Below are 16,410 nucleotides of genomic sequence, written 5' to 3' on the forward strand. Positions count from 1 at the left end.
TTTCCCCCTAGATCCTGCTATTACCTTGTTTCTATACAAATCACCTGATGATTGCTTCCTCTCCCTCTGCAGGGTCCTGGAGCGCTATGTGCAGGACCAGATTCCAGGGGCCAAAGTGGTGGTGGAGTCCATAGGACCGCGGCGGTTTGGCGACGGCTTCGAGCAGGAGGACTACTCCAAGTCAGACCTGATGGTGTATGCTATCGACCCTCTGACCAACAGGGCCGTTTCACGCCAAGAGCTGTTCAAGTGAGAAGAAAGTCACTACGGTGTCCCTGAGGGACAAAACAGTTTATAACTAAAGTGATTGCCCCTTAGGGCCACCCTCTGTAGTATCTAGATACGCCATCCCTGTGGAGCAGGTGTTTACCCAGTGACAGACAGAGGGGGGATGTCACCACTCACCAGAGTTGTTTTGTTCCCTGTCACCCTGCAGTCAGGCCCTCATTAGAGAGCCAAACGCATGCCCTCGTACGACAGCAGCCCCGGTTCTGCCATTCAACTGGCTGACAACCGGCTGAGCCACCGCTCTGTACTGCTTCCTACACATTCCACAGCAGGCTCAGTGGTCATCTAACCGCCCTCTGCCTCTTTCAGCTCCACAGAGTGACAAATGGACCTAGTGAACAATGGCAACATAATTGTGAAGCAGTGTGTACCCACACCTGTCATTTAGGCTTCCGGCCATTACAGGGAGTAGAGTGTTGCACTCTGTGTTCCATTGTTTTCTCTTAGATGTAACTGATGGATATATCATAATGATTTTCTCATGCACATAATTGGTATATGACTGGAGACATTTATTTTTTCCTGAACACTTAACTATAAGTAAGGCCTGGTCAGGTGATCAGGAAAAACTCTAGGCCCTCTGACTGATGGTGATGATGATAATGATGATGGTGGTGATGATGATGATGATGGTGATAGTGATGATGGTGATGATAATGATGATGATGGTGATGATAGTGATGATGATGATAGTGATGATGATGATGATAGTGATGGTGATGATGATGATAGTAATGATAGTGATGATGATAGTGATGATGATGATGATAGTGATGATGATAGTGATGATAGTGATGATGATGATAGTGATGTTGATGATGATGATGATAGTGATGATGATGATGATGATGATGATGATGATGATGATAATGATGATAGTGGTGATGATGATAGTGATGATGATGGTGATGATGATGATAGTGATGATGGTGATGATGATGGTGATGATGATGATGATGATAGTGATGATGGTGATGATAATGATGATGATGGTGATGATGATGATGATGATAGTGATGTTGATGATGACGATGATGATGATGATAGTGATGGTGATGATGATAGTGATGATAGTGGTAATGATAATGATGTGATAGTGATGATGATGATGATGATGATGACCGTGTGTGTGTGTAACTATACTGCATGTAATCTCTGTTTCCATCCAAGGTTTCTGGATGGGAAGCTGCTGGACATCAACAAGGAGTTCCAGCCGTACCTGGGCCGAGGAGGGAGGATCCTGGAGATACGCTCCCCTGTCGTGGTGACCAGCGTGAAGAAGGCCGTGCAGACCGTGGGCTACACAGAGGGGGCGCTGCTCGCCCTCGCCGTCATCATCATCCTCTGCTGCATCCCCGCCATCCTCATCGTCATCATCACCTACAGGCAGTGTGTAAAAAAAACACTTCAAATGCTTTATTGGAAGTACATTTTGGGTCAAATGGGAATTGGTCTTAGGGAATGTGAGTATGAATAGGCCACAAGGCACAAGTACTGGTGCAGACAGACACAGAGGTGCAGACAGACACAGAGGTGCAGACAGACACAGAGGTGCAGACAGACACAGAGGTGCCAGACAGACACAGAGGTGCCAGACAGACACAGAGGTGCCAGACAGACACAGAGGTGCAGACACAGTTGTTTAGACAACACGTTACCTGCTTTCTAGTCCTCAGAGGCTGTCCCTAATGCCCATCGTTTTAGGAGGAAGCAAGCTTTCTCTCCACAATTCACCATGGAAACGCCTTTGAGAGCCGGCATAATCGTCTATTTATACAGCGTGAAAGCACATTAATTAATGTCAGAGCAGATAAACACTGCAGACTGATTGTTGCGGTTTGGGGGAGATTTTCTCCCTCTGCTCTGAGCCTGCGAACCATACCGAGCAGCAAATGGCTAGACTGACAGCCATCACGATTTCAGGGCTAGACTGACAGCCATCACGATTTCGGGGCTAGACTGACAGCCATCACGATTTCAGGGCTAGACTGACAGCCATCACGATTTCAGGGCTAGACTGACATCCATCACGATTTCAGGGCTAGACTGACAGCCATCACGATTTCAGGGCTAGACTGACAGACGTCACGATTTCAGGGCTAGACTGACAGCCATCACGATTTCAGGGCTAGACTGACATCCATCACGATTTCAGGGCTAGACTGACAGCCATCACGATTTCGGGGCTAGACTGACAGACGTCACGATTTGAGGGCTAGACTGACAGACGTCACGATTTGAGGGCTAGACTGACATCCATCACGATTTCAGGGCTAGACTGACATCCATCACGATTTCAGGGCTAGACTGACATCCATCACGATTTCAGGGCTAGACTGATAGCCATCACGATTTCAGGGCTAGACTGACATCCATCACGATTTCAGGGCTAGACTGACATCCATCACGATTTCAGGGCTAGACTGACAGCCGTCACGATTTCAGGGCTAGACTGATAGCCATCACGATTTCAGGGCTAGACTGACAGCCATCACGATTTCAGGGCTAGACTGATAGCCATCACGATTTCAGGGCTAGACATGAAACAGATGAGAAAAGAATTGTGTGTCATCTTCATCAGTGTCTCAGCTTCAGGAAAGTGGCTTAGTCTACAGAGAATTCTTTCAATCTCTCTCTTTTTGTATTAAAAGACAATGAAGCATTGTGTCTGTAATTTGCCCCTCACTATTACCAACATCCTTCTCTTTCTTTCTCCTCTTTCTTCCATTGTCAACAGATTCAAAGAGTGAGTATTAAAATCATCAAATCCAATTTTATTGGTCGCATATACATATTTAGCAGATGTTATCGCGGGTGTAGCTAAATGCTAATGTTCCTAGCTGCAACAGTGCAGTAATATCTAACAATACACACAAATCCCAAATATAGAAATATTAGAACGAGCAACCTCCCACACACCCCCGCTGTGTGCGCCACCTCTGTTTCCATGGGCACAAACACTGTTCATGACACAAACCGTTCATTCCCCTCTGGTTGGCAGAGAGAAAATGTTGCAGGTTTAAAGCTTATTCTTGTGCAATTCTACACATTTTTCCATGTCTAATGTGTATTCATGTGATATTTCAGTGGCTCGAACATGTTTTCAAAGCCAATGATTGGGATCAGGGAAGTCAACGAAATCTAAAACAAATGAATAGTATTTTTATACACTGCAGTCGGAGGCAATATATAAGAAATGTCCCGGCAACAATTGGTTTCTTTGAGTATATTGGGGTGCCACTGTGTGCCAAGATATTTATTTATGTGTGCATTTATAATGTAGCAGTGTCCTCTTTGAATTTGCTGACGCTGTAATTTAACGTAACTTGGTTGAATTTCTCTCCATGGTACGACTAAAGGAGACAGGCGGAGTGTGCTAAAACTGCCCGGATACAAATGACCCTCCCTACTGGCAAATCAGTGGTTGCTGCCACCAACAACCTGTATGAAGAGCTGGGGGACAGCACTATGTAAGTTTTATAATATATCCTATCTTATCCCATTATGTGGGTTCTTGCAAATTCTCTGTTTAATTTAGAGTTGGACCAATTTTCCTGGGCGTGATTGGGTTCCTTGGTCAAACATATGCTACTGTAGACATTGTTTTCAGTTTATCTGTGAGGTTAAATCATGCTGTGCTTCAGTGTAGTTCTTCACGGGGGGCAACTGGGAATAGCTGTTATCACTGTTCCGTGGCTCAGCAGTTTCCTGCCTTCTAGATACGCTCGCTTCCATGAACTATAAACTTAATACAATTTCATATGCAAGGAAAATACCATCTGGAATATGTATATTCTTTTTTTTACTGTTCAAGATGGAGTACGATTGACTTCAAAACAGACTGGCCAGCTCTCTGAAAACAAGAGGGAAATTAATGTAAATTTAAGATAATTTAAATACTTATTCATAAGTGCCATGGTGAAACATAATTTATTTTATCGATAAGGTTGTTGAGTGGCTCAGTCATTGCGGGCAGATATCGAGCAGTACAGGGTTTGGCTTCATGTGCTGCTGCAAAGCCATAAGATATGTCCTGATCACATAGAGAACAGGCTGGAGTCTAGGGTTACTTTAGAATTAACACTCTGCTAATCAAGTAGCCCTCAGTGCTCACTTGTAGCTTCCTCCTTGTCTGATCAAAAACAATGCAATGGTAGAGCGAATTGTTTTTTAAATTGTCAGCCATCAACCAGGCGGTTGACATTCAGAGAAAAGTGTGTAGCATTTCTGTGATTCACCCTGCTTTTCCTGCTATACTCATCTATCTTATTGCCTCGTTTCTCTTCCTTGGCCTCCAGAGTGAAGTGAGTACTTGTGTTGTAACGCTAGGTTGAGTTTTCCTTTAGTCTCTGCTTCTTGTCTGTTGTTGGTTATTATTCAAGTAGCAGGCCCTTAAATTGTATGTAGATCAGTAGAGGCTGGTGGGAAGAGCTATAGGAGGACTGGCTCATTGTAGTGGCTGGAATGGAATAAATTGAATTGTATCAGACACATCATACATATGGAAACCACACATTTGACTCCCTTCCATTGATTCCATTCCGGCCAATACAATGAGCCCGTTCAGTCTGGCAGTTGCGGTCTTATTTTGCCTTGTAACGTTTTAGGAGAGGACATAGGTCGCTAAGCTTATTTGTTGGCAGTAAGGTGTAAATGGTCAACTTTTTCTTTGGAAGTTATCTCTCTCATCACAGCTTTCCTCCTTCTATCGTTTCAAGTCTTTTTCTCCTCTGCCGTTTCCATAAAAGCAGGAGCAAGCGCTGTCTGCTAGAGGAGGGTACCTGCCAGAGGCTCATAAGCACATTTGCCACAGGGGGCATCGCTGCACACAAGCTTTCTAGTGCCAATGGGATCCTCCTCAACAACATGCCCAAGTCCGAGAGTAACATCACGTTATTCTCAGACAAGAACCCCTTAACCACCAAGAACCCCCTGTTTGACGAAGGCACGGGCACTCTCAGCAGCCCAGAGATCCTGGGGCAGCAGGAGATATGTGATGCTCTGAGTAGACAGGTGATGATAGACCCGGTGCAGTGGGAGCTGGAGCTGCTGAAGACTGAGCTGAAGGACAGTAAGGACATGCTGGACGGCCTGGACTGGGGAAACCTGGGGAGCGGCACCTAAATGGAGCCCAAGCCCATGTCCGTGAAGGAGCAGGCCAGGCAGTTTGAGCAGCAGGCAAAATGGGAGATGAAGCAGAGGCAGAGCCGTGACTCCCAGGGGTCTCTCTCTGCAGACTTCCTGATGGGGTTGGGGTTCGACAGCCCCCAGCACCGGGCCAGAGAGGCCTGGCAGTCTCTGAACACCATTCTGGGTAGAAACAGAGAGGACCGCCAGTTTCTGGGCTCCATCCTGGATAGAGACAGCCCCCAGCACCACCGCCAGTCTCTGGGCTGCATCCTGGGTAGAGACAGCCCCCAGCACCACCGCCAGTCTCTGGGCTGCATCCTGGGTAGAGACAGCCCCCAGTACCACCGCCAGTCTCTGGGCTGCATCCTGGGTAGAGACAGCCCCCAGCACCACCGCCAGTCTCTGGGCTGCATCCTGGGTAGAGACAGCCCCCAGCACCACCGCCAGTCTCTGGGCTGCATCCTGGGTAGAGACAGCCCCCAGCACCACCGCCAGTCTCTGGGCTGCATCCTGGGTAGAGACAGCCCCCAGCACCACCGCCAGTCTCTGGGCTGCATCCTGGGTAGAGACAGCCCCCAGCACCACCGCCAGTCTCTGGGCTGCATCCTGGGTAGAGACAGCCCCCAGCACCACCGCCAGTCTCTGGGCTCCATCCTGGGTAGAGAGGACTGCTATTTGGGACAAGAAATAGAGGGCCCACCCTGCATCATTATTACCCAGAGCGATGGGTAATAATGATGCATGGGTGGTTCCCCAGGAAGGAGCCCAAGGGGATCCTGAAGAATGTACAGAACATCGCCGACATCGAGAAATCTGTTTCCAACATGTGCAATCAAATAGACAAAAATAACGATGCTTCCACGGAGTGTCCTGAAGCCACAAGGGTCTGTCGATTCTGTGGACTCCTTCTATGGCGAACTAGACATTGCAGAGACCGTAGTCCCCACCACAGCAGAGTTACAGGCAGAGGCTCCGTTTGGAGAACAGTACAAACAGGTACACGTCCAGCCAAACATCAAAATTAACTCCTTAGTGGAAGAGTTGGAGAAACGCTTCCCCTCTCAGTCCACTGCAATGTGACTCTCTCCTTCTATTTCTCTTCAGTGACTGTTTCTTATTTTTCTTCTTAATTTTGTGTGCTTTTGCAATTCCATTCTTCTCATTCTTTCTGTTTTTTTTTATTAAGGGAGTTGTTTTCAATCTGAAATGTTGATTGATATTTCTTTATATATGAATGCATGGCTAGTCTTGTTCCGTGTCATAACTTAGCCTGTAATAGTAAGGTTTTATGGTCACCTAAAGATGAAAATAATCTAGAGAATTCTACCCATCCGTTTAATTAAAAGAAGAAATCGTATTCATTTCTCTCAAGTAATTTCAACCATTTTAAGTTCAATGGTAAAATCGCATAAGGAATTTCAGAGGACCTGAGCCCTAGGACCGTGCCTCAGGACTACCTGGCCTGATGACTCCTTGCTGTCCCCAGTCCACCTGCTGCTCCAGTTTCAACTGTTCTGCCTGTGGCTATGGAACCCTGACCTGTTCACAGGACGTGCTACCTTGTCTCGGACCTGCTGTTTTCGACTCTCTCTCTCTACCGCACCTGCTGTCTCTAACCCTGAATGATCGGCTATGAAAAGCCAACTAACATTCACTCCTAAGGTGCTGACCTGTTGCACCCTCTACAACCACTGTAATTATTATTATTTGACCCTGCTGATCATCTATGAATGTTTGCTGGTCATCTATGAACGAAGGCCAGCATTCCGGAGATGCCTCTTCGTTGTTGATGTTGAGACTGGTGTTTTGCAGGTACTATATAATGAAGCTGCCAGTTGAGGATTTGTGAGGCATCTGTTTCTCAAACTAGACACTCTAATGTACTTGTCCTCTTGTTCCACCGGGGCCTCCCACTCCTCTTTCTATTCTGGTTCGAGACAGTTTGCGCTGTTCTGTGAAGGGACTAGTACACAGCGTTGTATGGGATCTTCAGTTTCTTGGCAATTTCTCGCATGAAATAGCCTTCATTTCTCAAAACAAGAATAGACTGTCGAGTTTCGGTAGAAAGTTCTTTGTTTCTGGCCATTTTGAGCCTGTAATAGAACCTACAAATGCTGACGCTCCAGATACTCAACTAGTCTAAAGAAGGCCAGTTTAATTGCTTCTTTAATCAGAACAGTTATCCGCTGTGCAAACATAATTGCAAAAGCGTTTTCTAATGATCAATTAGCCTTTTAAAATTATAAACTTGGATTAGCTAACACAACGTGCCATTGGAACACAGGAGTTATGGTTGCTGATAATGGGCCTCTGTACGCCTATGTAGATATTCCATAAAAAATCTGCCGTTTCCAGCTACAATAGTCATTTATGACATTAACAACGTCTATACTGTATTTCTTATCAATTTGATGTTATTTTAATAGACAAAAAATGTGCTTTTCTTTCAAAAACAAGGACATTTCTAAGTGACCCCAAACCTTTGAACGGTAGTGTATGTTTGGTGGAAACATACCACTCGTGGGAAAATGTGCATAGTTTCTTTATGCGGATTCTAGAGTAGCGCACAGTGTTGTGCTAACAAGTGCATACTTAAAGAGCTATCTCATTTAAAAGGAATATGTTATGAAGGAATTCAACTTGCAAACTTTACAGATGTATTACACAGTCACATACTGTATGTATGTGCTTTCGGAAAGTATTCAGAGCCCTTGACATTTTCCACATTTTGTTACATTACATCCTTATTCTAAAATGTGTATATATATAATTTTTTTTAACAATCTCCAAACAAAACGCCATAATGACAAAGCAAAAACAGGTTGATAGAAAGTTTTGTAAAAGTATATAAAAAAAATGAAATTTCACCTTTACGTAAGCATTCAGACCCTTTACTCAGTACTTTGTTGAAGCACATTTGGCAGCGATTACAGCCTCGAGTCTTCTTGGGTATGACACTAAAAGCTTGGCAAATATTTATTTGGGGAGTTTCTCTCATTCTTTTCTGCAGATCCTCTCAAGCTTTGTCAGGTTGGATGTGGAACATCGCCGCACAGCTATTTTCAGGTCTCCCCAGAGATGTTTGATCGGGTTCAAGTCCGGGCTCCGACTGGGCCACTCAAGGACATTCAGAGACTTGTCCTGAAACAACTCCTGCTTTATCTTGACTGTGTACTTAGGGTGGTTGTCCTGTTGGAAGATGAACCTTCGTCCCACTCTGAGGTCCTGAGCACTCTGGAACAGGTTTTCATCAAGGATCTCTCTGTACTTTACTCCGTTCATCTTTCCCTCGATCCTGACTAGTCTTCCAGTCCCTGCCGCTGAATAACATCCCCACAGCATGATACTGCCACCATCATGTTTCACCGTAGGGATGGTTTCAGGTTTCCTCCAAACGTGACGCTTGGCATTCAGGCCAAAGAGTTAAATCAGACCAGATAATCTTGATTCTCATGGTCTGAGAGTCTTTAGGTGCTTTTTGGCAAACTCCACGTGGGCTTTCATGTGCCTTTTACTCTGGAGTGGCTTCCGTCTGGTCACTCTACCATGAAGGCCTGATAGGTGGAGTGCTGCAGAGATGGTTGTCCTTCTGGAAGGTTCTCCCATCTCCACAGAGGAACACTGGAGCTCTGTCAGAGTGACCATCGGCTTCTTGGTTCCACACAGCCATCTGTATTTTGCTCACTAGATGTCACAGTTTGACCTCATTCATCCCACTATATATTGCACTGCCTTCTGTCAGGTGTGGAGGGAAGGAGGTAGACAGAGAGAAGGGAAGAAAGAGAGAAAGAGTGTCTGTGTGTGTAAGAGAGAGAGAGCGAGAGAGAGTATCAAATGTAAAAAGAAAATGAAGAAAATGTACAGCAATGACAAATGGTTTGATGAAGAATGCAAAAACCTAAGAAAGAAATTGAGAAACTTGTCCAACCAAAAACATAGAGACCCAGAAAACCTGAGGCTACGACTTCACTATGGTGAATCACTAAAACAATACAGAAATACACTACAGAAAAGAAGGAACAGCACGTCAAAAATCAGCTCAATGTAATTGACGAATCCATAGACTCTAACCACTTCTGGGAAAATTGGAAAACACTAAACAAACAACAAAACAAAGAATTATCTATCCAAAACAGAGATGTATGGGTAAACCACTTCTCCAATCTTTTTGGCTCTATAACAAAGAACAAACCGCAAAAACATGTACATGATCAAATACAAATTTTAGAATCCATTATTAAAGACTTCAACAACCCACTGGATTCTCAAATTACGCTGAATGAACGACAGGACAAAATAAAAACCCACCAACCCAAAAAGGCCTGTGGTGTTGGTATCCTCAATGAAATGATCAAATATACAGACAACAAATTCCAACTGGCTATACTTAAACTCTTTAACATCATCTCGAGTTCTGGCATATTCCCCAATATTTGGAACCAAGGACTGATCACCCCAATCCACAAAAGTGGAGACAAATTTGGCCCCAATAACTGCCCATAGGATGTGCATCAACAGCAACCTTGGGAAAATCCTCTGCATTACCATTAACAGCAGACAGTGTACATTTTCTCAGTGAAAACAATGTACTGAGCAAATGTCAAATTGGCTTTTTACCAAATTATCGTATGACAGACCACATATTCACCCTGCATACCCTCATTGACAAACAAACAAACCAAAACAAAGGCAAAGTCTTCTCATGTTTTGTTGATTTCAATTGATGGAAAGTGGTGTTGGGGGATAAACATACAACATTATAAAATCCATGTACACAAACAACAAGTGTACGGTTAAAATTAGCAAAAAACACGCACATTTCTTCCCACAGGGCCGTGGGATGAGACAGGGATGCAGCTTAAGCCCCACCCTCTTCGACATATATATCAACGAATTGACGAGGGCACTAGAACAGTCTGCAGCACCCGGCCTCACCCTACTAGAATCTGACGACAAATAATGGTGTTCCCAAAAAGGTCCAGTCGCCAGGACCACAAATACAAATTCCATCTAGACACCATTGCCCAAGAGCACACAAAAAACTATACATACCTTGGCCTAAACATTAGCACCACAGGAAACTTCCACAAAGCTGTGAACGATCTGAAAGACAAGGCAAGAAGGGCCTTCTATGCCATCAAAAGGAACAAAATTCGGCATACCAATTAGGATCTGGCAAAAAAAATACTTGAATCGGTTATAGAATCCATTGCCCTTTATGGTTGTGAGGTCTAGGAACCGCTCACCAACCAAGAATTCACAAAATGGACAAACACCAAATTGAGACTCTGCATGCAGAATTCTGCAAAAATATCTTCTGTGTACAACGTAAAACACCAAATAATGCATGCAGACAGAATTAGGCCGATAGCCGCTAATGATCAAAATTCAGAAAAGAGACTCTAAATTCTACATCCACCTAAAAGGAAGCGATTCCCAAACCTTCCATAACAAAGCCATCACCTACAGAGAGATGAACCTGGAGAAGAGCCCCTTAAGCAAGCTGGTCCTGGGGCTCTGTTCACAAACACAAACAGACCCCACAGAGCCCCAGGACAGCAACACAATTAGACCCAACCAAATCATGAGAAAACAAAAAGATAATTACTTGACACATTGGAAAGAATTTACAAAAAATCAGAGCAAACTAGAATACTATTTGGCCCTAAACAGAGAGTACACAGTGGCAGAATACCTGACCACTGTGACTGACCCAAATTTAAGGAAAGTTTTGCAGACTCAGTGAGCATAGCCTTGCTATTGAGAAAGGTCACAATAGGCAGACCTGGGTCTCAAGAGAAGACAGGCTATGTGCACACTGCCCACAAAATGAGGTGGAAACTGAGCTACACTTCCTAACCTGCCAAGTGTATGACCATGTTAGAGACACATATTTCCCCCCGATTACACAGATCCACAAAGAATTCGAAAACAAACACAATTTTGATAAACTCCTATATCTAATGGGTGAAATACCACAGTGTGCCATCACAGCAGCAAGATTTGTGACCTGTTGCCACAAGAGAAGGGCAACCAGTGAAGAACAAACACCATTGTAAATACAACCCATATTTATGTTTATTTATTTTCCCTTTTGTGCTTTAACCATTTGCACATCGTTACAAAACTGTATATATACATAGTATGACATTTGAAATGTCTTTATTCTTTTGGAGCTTCTGCTCATTTTTTATTGTTTATTTCACTTTTGTATATTATATACTTCACTTGCTGTGTGTAAAGTGTGAATGAATCCGTGTCTTTCATTTTAATTTATACTCTGAAATGCCACAATGGTATATAATGGATAACATAGGTCTCAGTCAGATCCGTAGGTGTAGTATTTTATAAGCCTTCACAGGCAATAACTCAAATTCAATATGATTTGAGGTCTACGAGGTATGCATTCCTATTCAACGCACATTGTTTCCAATTGGTTTGATTACTGAAAACAATTTGCCCATATGACGGAAGGAGTAGTCGATAGCTTTATCATACTAGAACATTTCATTTTAAAAGTTGAGTCTTGTAGTTTTTTTTTACTTTCAGTCCTCCCTCTCTTTCTCCATCTCTCTGTCTCTTATTCTCTCTCTCTCTCTTTTTCCCTCCCTCTCTACTTATCTCTACCTCTCTCCCTGTCCCTCTGTCCATCTCTCTTTCTCTCAATTCAATTTCAATTTAAGGGGCTTTAGTGGCATGGGAAAATATGTTTACATTACCAAATCAAGTGAAATAGATAATTAACAATAGTGAAATAAACAATAAAAAATTAACAGTAAACATTACACTTATAAAATTCCATAAGAATGAAGACGTTTCAAATGTCATATTATGTCTATGTACAATGTTATAATGATACGCAAATAGTATAAATGGGAAAATAATTTAAAATAAATATAGGTTGTGTTTACAGTGGTGTTTGTTCTTCACGTTCGCGTTTATCGTCGAAGGAATGAGCATTACACCGAGGCCTATACTCTGGAGCGGGACCGATTTGGAGGTGGAGGGTCCATCTTGGTGTGGGGCGGTGTGTCACTGCATCATCGGACTGAGCTTGTTGTCATTGCAGGCAATCTCAACATTTTGCGTTACAGGGAAGACATCCTCCTCCTACATGTGGTACCCTTCCTGCAGGCTCATCCTGACATGACCCACCAGCATGACAATGCCACCAGCCATACTGCTCGTTCTGTGCGTGATTTCCTGCAAGACAGGAATGTCAGTCTTCTGCCATGGCCAGCGAAGAGCCCGGATCTCAAACCCATTGAGCACATCTGGGACCTGTTGGATCGGAGGGTGAGGGCTAGGGCCATTCCCCCCAGAAATGTCAGGAAATTTGCAGGTGCCTTGGTTGAAGAGTGGGGTAAAATCTCACAGCAATAACTGGCAAATCTGGTGCTGTCCATGAGGAGGAGATGCACTGCAGTACTTAATGCAGCTGGTGGCCACACCAGATACTGACTGTTACTTTTGTTCAGGGACACATTATTCAATTTCTGTTAGTCACATGTCTGTGGAACTTGTTCAGTTTATGTCTCAGTTGTTGAGTCTTGTTATGTTCATACAAATATTTACAGATGTTAAGTTTGCTGAAAATAAACGCAGTTTTATTTATTTTTGAAAGTTTATTTCACCTTTATTTAACCAGGTAGGCAAGTTGAGAACAAGTTCTCATTTGCAATTGCGACCTGGCCAAGATAAAGCAAAGCAGTTCGACACACACAACAACACAGAGTTACACATGGAGTAAAACAAACATACAGTCAATAATACAGTAGAAAAATAAGTCTATATACAATGTGAGCAAATGTGAGCAAATGAGGTGAGATAAGGGAGGTAAAGGCCATGGTGGCAAAGTAAATACAATATAGCAAGTAAAACACTGGAATTGTAGATTTGCAGTGGAAGAAAGTGCAAAGTAGAAATAATGGGGTGCAAAGGAGCAAAATAAATAAATACAGTAGGGGAAAAGGTAGTTGTATGGGCTAAATTATAGATGGGCTATGTTATAGATTATAGCAGTTGACAAGTGAGAGGGCGGGTTTTTTTTTTTGCTGAGTTTATAACCGATTCAAGTATGTCGAATTTTATGTTCCTTTTGATGGCGTAGAAGGCCCTTCTTGCCTTGTCTCTCAGATCGTTCACAGCTTTGTGGAAGTTACCTGTGGTGCTAATGTTTGGGCTGCGGTATGTGTCGTTTTTTATGTGCTCTATAGCAACAATGTCTGGATGGAATTTGTATCTGTGGTCCTGGCAACTGGACCCTTTTTTGGAACACCATTATCTTTGTCTTACTGAGATTTACTGTCAGGGCCGAGGTCTGACAGAATCTGTGCAGATGATCTAGGTGCTGCTGTAGGCCCTCCTTGGTTGGGGACAGAAGCACCAGATCATCAGCAAACAATAAGACATTTGACTTCAGATTCTAATAGGGATAGGCCGGGTGCTGCAGACTGTTCTAGTGTCCTCGCCAATTTGATGATATATATGTTGAAGAGGGTGCGGCTTAAGCTGCATCCCTATCTCACTCCCGGCCCTGTGGAAAGAAATGTGTTTTTTTGCCAGTTTAAACCGTACACTTGTTGTTTGTGTTGATAGATTTTATAATGTCGTATGTTTTTCCCCCAACACCAGTTTCCATCAATTTGTATAGCAGACCCTCATACCAAATAGATTCTAAAGCTTTTTTTAAATCAACGAAGCGTGAGAAGACTTTGCCTTTGTTTTGTTTTGTTTGTTTGTCAATTAGGATGTGCAGGGTGAATACGTGGTCTGTCGTACAGTCATTTGGTAAAGTGCCAATTTGACATTTGCTCAGTACATTGTTTACATTGAGGAAATGTACGAGTCTGCTGTTAATGATAATGCAGAGGATTTTCCCAAGGTTGCTGTTGACGCATATCCCACGGCAGTTATTGGGGTCAAATGTGTCTCCACTTTTGTGGATTGGGGTGATCAGTCCTTGGTTCCAAATATTGAGGAATATGCCAGAGCTGAGGATGATGTTAAAGAGTTTAAGTATAGCCAATTGGAATTTGTGGTCTGTATATTTTATAATTTCATTGAGGATACCATCAAACCCACAGGCTTTTTTGGGTTGGAAGGTTTGTATTTTGCCCTGTAGTTCATTCAATGTAATTGGAGAATCCAGTGGGTTCTGGTAGTTTTTAATAGTTGATTCTAGGATTTGTATTTGATCATGTTTGTTTTGCTGTTTATTCTTTGTTATAGAGCCAAAAAGATTTGAGATGTGGTTTATCCACACATTTCCGTTTTGGATTGTTTGTTTAGAGTTATACAATTTTCCCAGAAGTGGTTAGATTCTATGGATTATTAAATTACAATTAAATTAAATCTCTCTCTCCCTCTCTCTCTTTCTCTCTCCCTCTGTCCCTCTCTCTTTCCCTCTCTCTCTCTTAGTGAGGTGTAGTGGTAGAATAGGTTTAAGAGTACTGAATAATTCATATTATTGCCTTCCAAAAGGAGATGAACAACTGCTTTACAATTCTCATGTACTTGAAACTGAAAAATTAGCAAAGGGAGACCACTCTCTGCTTTTGATTTAAGCAGCCAATTACTGCTACAGTAAGTAATACAAGCTCAAGCAATCTTTATCTTGACAATCTTAATTTTTGACAATCTTTATCTTGACAATCTTTATTTTTGACTATCTTTATCTTGACAATCTTTATTTTTGACAATCTTTATCTTGACAATCTTTATCTTGACAATCTGATTTACTGATTTCCACAATGTTTCTTCCTCTACAGGCGCGGGTATGGACATCATGAGGTACGTTGGCGTTTCCATTCCTCTGAAATTGGCATTGCTGCTTTTGAATGGTGAACCTACTTGTCAGTTTATTTAACATAATTGTATCTGTAGACAGCGTTGATAGAAGGACCAAAACTAAATATGGAAATACATTTCCAATGCACCGCCCGCCTTATGTTTGGGGAGGCGATGTGATGCACAGATATTGGAAAGGTTTGGCTGATGGCGGAAGCTGTCATCCCTTCGTATTAAATCCCTTGGTTTTGGTTATGAAATTCTCTTATTATACTTCACTGACACAGGCTGTTTCTTCTGTCTATTTCCCATCAAATTCCCCCTGACCTCGCTTGCTACCCCTTCCCATCCATATTTACATTGATCCACTATCTGTTTAATGAAACCTTCCTCTTATCTACTTACCTTTTGACTGTCTTTTCCTCCTCAACTGTCCACTCTCTCTGGCAGCAACAGCAGTTGCTCAGGCCCTCTCTTCTGAGACCGGAGGTACAGAATACTCTCTCTCTCAATTCAATTCAGTTCAATTCAAAGGGTTTATTGGCATTGGAAACATATGTTAACATTTCCAAAGCAAGTGAAATAGTTAATAAACAAAAGTGAAATAAACAATAAAAATTAACAGTAAACATTACACTCACAGAATTTCCCAATTTCAAATGTCTACAGTGTTGTAGTGATGTGCAAATAGTTAAAGTACAAAAGGGAAAATAAATAAACATAAATATGGATTGTATTTACAATGGTGTTTGTTCTTCACTGGTTGCCCTTTTCTTGTAGCAACAGGTCACAAATCTTGCTGCTGTGATGGCACAGTGTGGTATTTCACCCAGTAGATATGGGAGTTTATCAAAATTGTGTTTGTTTTCAAATTCTTTGTGGATCTGTGTAATCTGAGGGAAATATGTGTCTTTAATATGGTCATACATTTGGCAGGAGGTTAGGAAGTGCAGCTCAGTTTCCACCTAATTTTGTGGGTAGTGTTCACATAGCCTGTCTTCTCTTGAGAGCCAGGTCTACCTCCGGCAGCCTTTCTCCTTAGCAAGGCTATGGTCACTGAGTCTGTACATAGACAAAGATTTCCTTAATTTTGGGTCAGTCACAGTGGTCAGGTATTCTGCCGCTGTATACTCTCTGTTTAGGGCCAAATAGCATTCCATCCGATTTGCCAAATGGAGGGCGAGGGAGAACTTTGTACCAGTC

At 42.8% G+C, this 16,410-nt stretch overlaps 1 protein-coding gene and 1 pseudogene across 2 annotated transcripts in view; both read left to right on the top strand.

The window, feature by feature from the left end:
- LOC106578947 (protocadherin-15) overlaps positions 1 to 16,410 on the top strand; it is a 332,275-nt gene that overhangs the window by 302,835 nt on the left and 13,030 nt on the right. Inside the window, exons 30-35 of one of the 2 annotated variants that reach the window (XM_014158252.2) lie at positions 73 to 249; positions 1,459 to 1,677; positions 3,026 to 3,034; positions 3,648 to 3,758; positions 15,189 to 15,210; positions 15,658 to 15,696. In XM_014158252.2, the coding sequence (XP_014013727.1) occupies positions 73 to 249; positions 1,459 to 1,677; positions 3,026 to 3,034; positions 3,648 to 3,758; positions 15,189 to 15,210; positions 15,658 to 15,696 (577 nt within the window). Of the gene's footprint in view, positions 1 to 72; positions 250 to 1,458; positions 1,678 to 3,025; positions 3,035 to 3,647; positions 3,759 to 15,188; positions 15,603 to 15,657; positions 15,697 to 16,410 lie in introns of those variants that run through there. The other variant, XM_045702411.1, reaches the window with a different exon arrangement.
- Positions 4,767 to 6,357, top strand: LOC106578948 (uncharacterized; annotated as a pseudogene).

This window comes from Salmo salar, chromosome ssa19 (assembly GCF_905237065.1).
Source record: "Salmo salar chromosome ssa19, Ssal_v3.1, whole genome shotgun sequence".
Classification (NCBI taxonomy): Eukaryota; Metazoa; Chordata; class Actinopteri; order Salmoniformes; family Salmonidae; genus Salmo; species Salmo salar.